This window comes from Rhinopithecus bieti, unplaced genomic scaffold, assembly GCF_001698545.2.
Source record: "Rhinopithecus bieti isolate Rb0 unplaced genomic scaffold, ASM169854v2 scaffold_80454, whole genome shotgun sequence".
Taxonomy (NCBI): Eukaryota; Metazoa; Chordata; class Mammalia; order Primates; family Cercopithecidae; genus Rhinopithecus; species Rhinopithecus bieti.
This window is the reverse complement of record NW_016829362.1, coordinates 27,024-29,600: the sequence shown is the minus strand read 5'-3', so window position 1 is coordinate 29,600 and position 2,577 is coordinate 27,024. Positions and strand designations below refer to the sequence as shown.

The 2,577-nt window shown below is 41.0% G+C and overlaps 1 protein-coding gene across 1 annotated transcript in view; it reads left to right on the top strand.

The window, feature by feature from the left end:
• Nucleotides 1–2,003, top strand: part of LOC108523956 (serine/threonine-protein phosphatase with EF-hands 1-like) — an 11,692-nt gene extending 9,689 nt beyond the window's left edge. The window contains exon 3 of the mRNA XM_017864720.1: nucleotides 1,930–2,003. Within this exon, the coding sequence (XP_017720209.1) occupies nucleotides 1,930–2,003 (74 nt within the window). The remainder of the gene's footprint in view (nucleotides 1–1,929) is intronic.
• The last annotated feature ends 574 nt before the right edge of the window (nucleotides 2,004–2,577 follow it).

Below are 2,577 nucleotides of genomic sequence, written 5' to 3'. Positions count from 1 at the left end.
GAGTCCTCCCGTCTTTATGTCCTTAGATTTAGAGTGAGACCATATGAAAACAATGAGATTTAAGCATACAATGATATTAATATGCTAATAATATTATAGTGGTATTTTATAAATAAGTGCTGGTGATATAGAGTTTCTATTTTACTATTCCCAGTATATTTGGAGTCTTCTTTTGCATATATCTGGTTAATCTTGGTTGTGGGATTTTAAGCAAACTGAGGGAAAAGTATTCCTAAATTAAATTCTATAGTAATTAAGTTGAATACAAAGAATAAAAATTTATGAGCAGAACTTATGAAAGATATTTTACCTAGAAATAGTTATCCAAATAGGGCTTTTGGATATTCACATAGTCACTTATTATTATTATTTTTTTTTAAGATAGAGTCTCGCTATGTTGCCCAGGCTGGAGTGCAGTAGAGTGATCTCAGCTCACTGCAACCTCTGCCTCCCAGGGCTCAAGCGATTCTCCTGCCTCAGCCTCCTGAGTAGCTGGGATTACAGGTGCACACCACCATGCCTGGCTAATTTTTGTATTTTTAGTAGAGACAGGGTCTCACCATGTTGGCCAGGCTGGCGTTGAACTCCTGGCCTCAAGTGATCCATCTGCCTCGGCCTCCCAAAGTGCTGAGATTACAGGCGTGAGCCACCATACCTGGCCTTATTTTTTAATTAATGGCTTCAGATACTCATATGATTTCCCCTTGTTGGCTTTCATTTTTTTTCTGTGTCTCATCAAAGAATGTCAACTATCTACTCACAATGTTTAAATTTCAGATGCTACTGCTGGAGTATATTGAAAGCATGGCTTTAAAAAGCTATGTACTTAGCCAAGAAATATATTTATTGAGTGTCTGTTATCCACTGGGTACTATGGTAGGCACTTGGGGATTCAATGCTGACTAGAATAGATACTGTTGCTGCTCTCCTAGGGATTACAGTGTGAGTGAACAGAATAATCGCTAAGAGTCTGAGGGGATTTTGTTTTCGTTTTATTTTGAGACAGGGTCTCACTTTGTCACCCAGACTAGAGTGTGGTGGCATGATCACAGCCTACTGCAGCCTTGACTTCCCAGGGTCAAGCAATCTTCCCACCTCAGTCAGCCTCCTGAGTAGCTAGGATCACAGGTGTGCACCACCAAACCTGGCTAAATTTTTGTTTTGTTTTGCTTTTTTGTTTTTTTGAGACGGAGTCTTGCTCTGTCGCCCAGGCTGGAGTGCAGTGGTGCAATCTCAGCTCACTGCAACCTCCACCTCCCGGGTTTAAGCGATTCTCATGCTTCAGCCTCCCGAGTAGCTGGGACTACAGACGCCCGCCACCTCGCCCGGCTAGTTTTTTTGTATTTTTTAGTAGAGACGGGGTTTCACCGTGTTAGCCAGGATGGTCTCGATCTCCTGACCTCGTGATCCGCCCGTCTCGGCCTCCCAAAGTGCTGGGATTACAGGCTTGAGCCACCGCGCCCGGCCCAAGCTTGAGTTTTGAAGTGAGTTAAAGTTGGGTTTGAATTCTTGCTCTGATACTTGATGGCTGAGTAACTTTGCATAACTTACTTAACTACTCTGAGCCTCATTTGTAAGATGAGAATGATGAAGATGAAACCCATCTCACAGAGTGGTTGTAAGGATTGAACTAGATAATTCATGTAAAACCCTTAGCACAGTGCTTGGCCCAGAGTGATCAAAGCCCTGTTCAAATGACTGGAGTGAACAGGTAATTGAAGCACTAGATACTGTCCCCACTATAGGAGAGGAAGAAAAGAGTGCTATGGAGACAAATTTCCTGTCAAATTAACATCGTCATAGGATAAATACCCAATGCCCTGGGAACACTTGGGGTGGATTAGCAGTATTGCACTTTTAAAAGTCTATAACAAAATGGGCATTGTATCTTGTTTTCTACTGAATACTGATTTTTCATTTGCACTGCAGGTGATTTGCATGGGAAACTGGATGATCTTTTTATGATCTTCTACAAGGTAAATGATGATTTTGCTAAATATTAGCATTTTTCTTGGGGGAGGGCTGTCTTAGGGCAGACAACAATATTAGTTTTACTAGAGATATGTACAAATACAGATATAATGTTACAGTTTTTAACCAGGAAGCTCAAAGATTTGTAGAGCCATATCTTTTTTTTAACACACGTCTCATAAATTTTTTTAAAATTTTAATTTGGGTCTTCATTCGACATTATTGTGGTCTATGTATCCATTAGGATTTGTACCTGATTGTATATATTGTCTTTATTGCATCATAAATGTCTAGATGGTACAGGATGGGGAGGGATGCAGTCTGTTTTATTTTTATTTGTTCAGGGATGATCATGTCACATACCAGTCTTCTCTTCCAGTGCACACTAATTATGCGTGAGTGGAGTTGCCTATAATAAGGAATAAGTTCCAGCATGCTCTCTTTTCTCCCCTGATTCGCCATCCTTGGGCTCAGTTGCTCTTCCAATGCTGTGCCTCCTTTTCATTTATTGCATTTGGCTTGTGAGAGCCAGCACAGAGGGCACAAAACTGCTTGGCCGGCATGGAGTTTCTCTGCATCTCTTTGATTGGATTTTTTTCTGTCTCT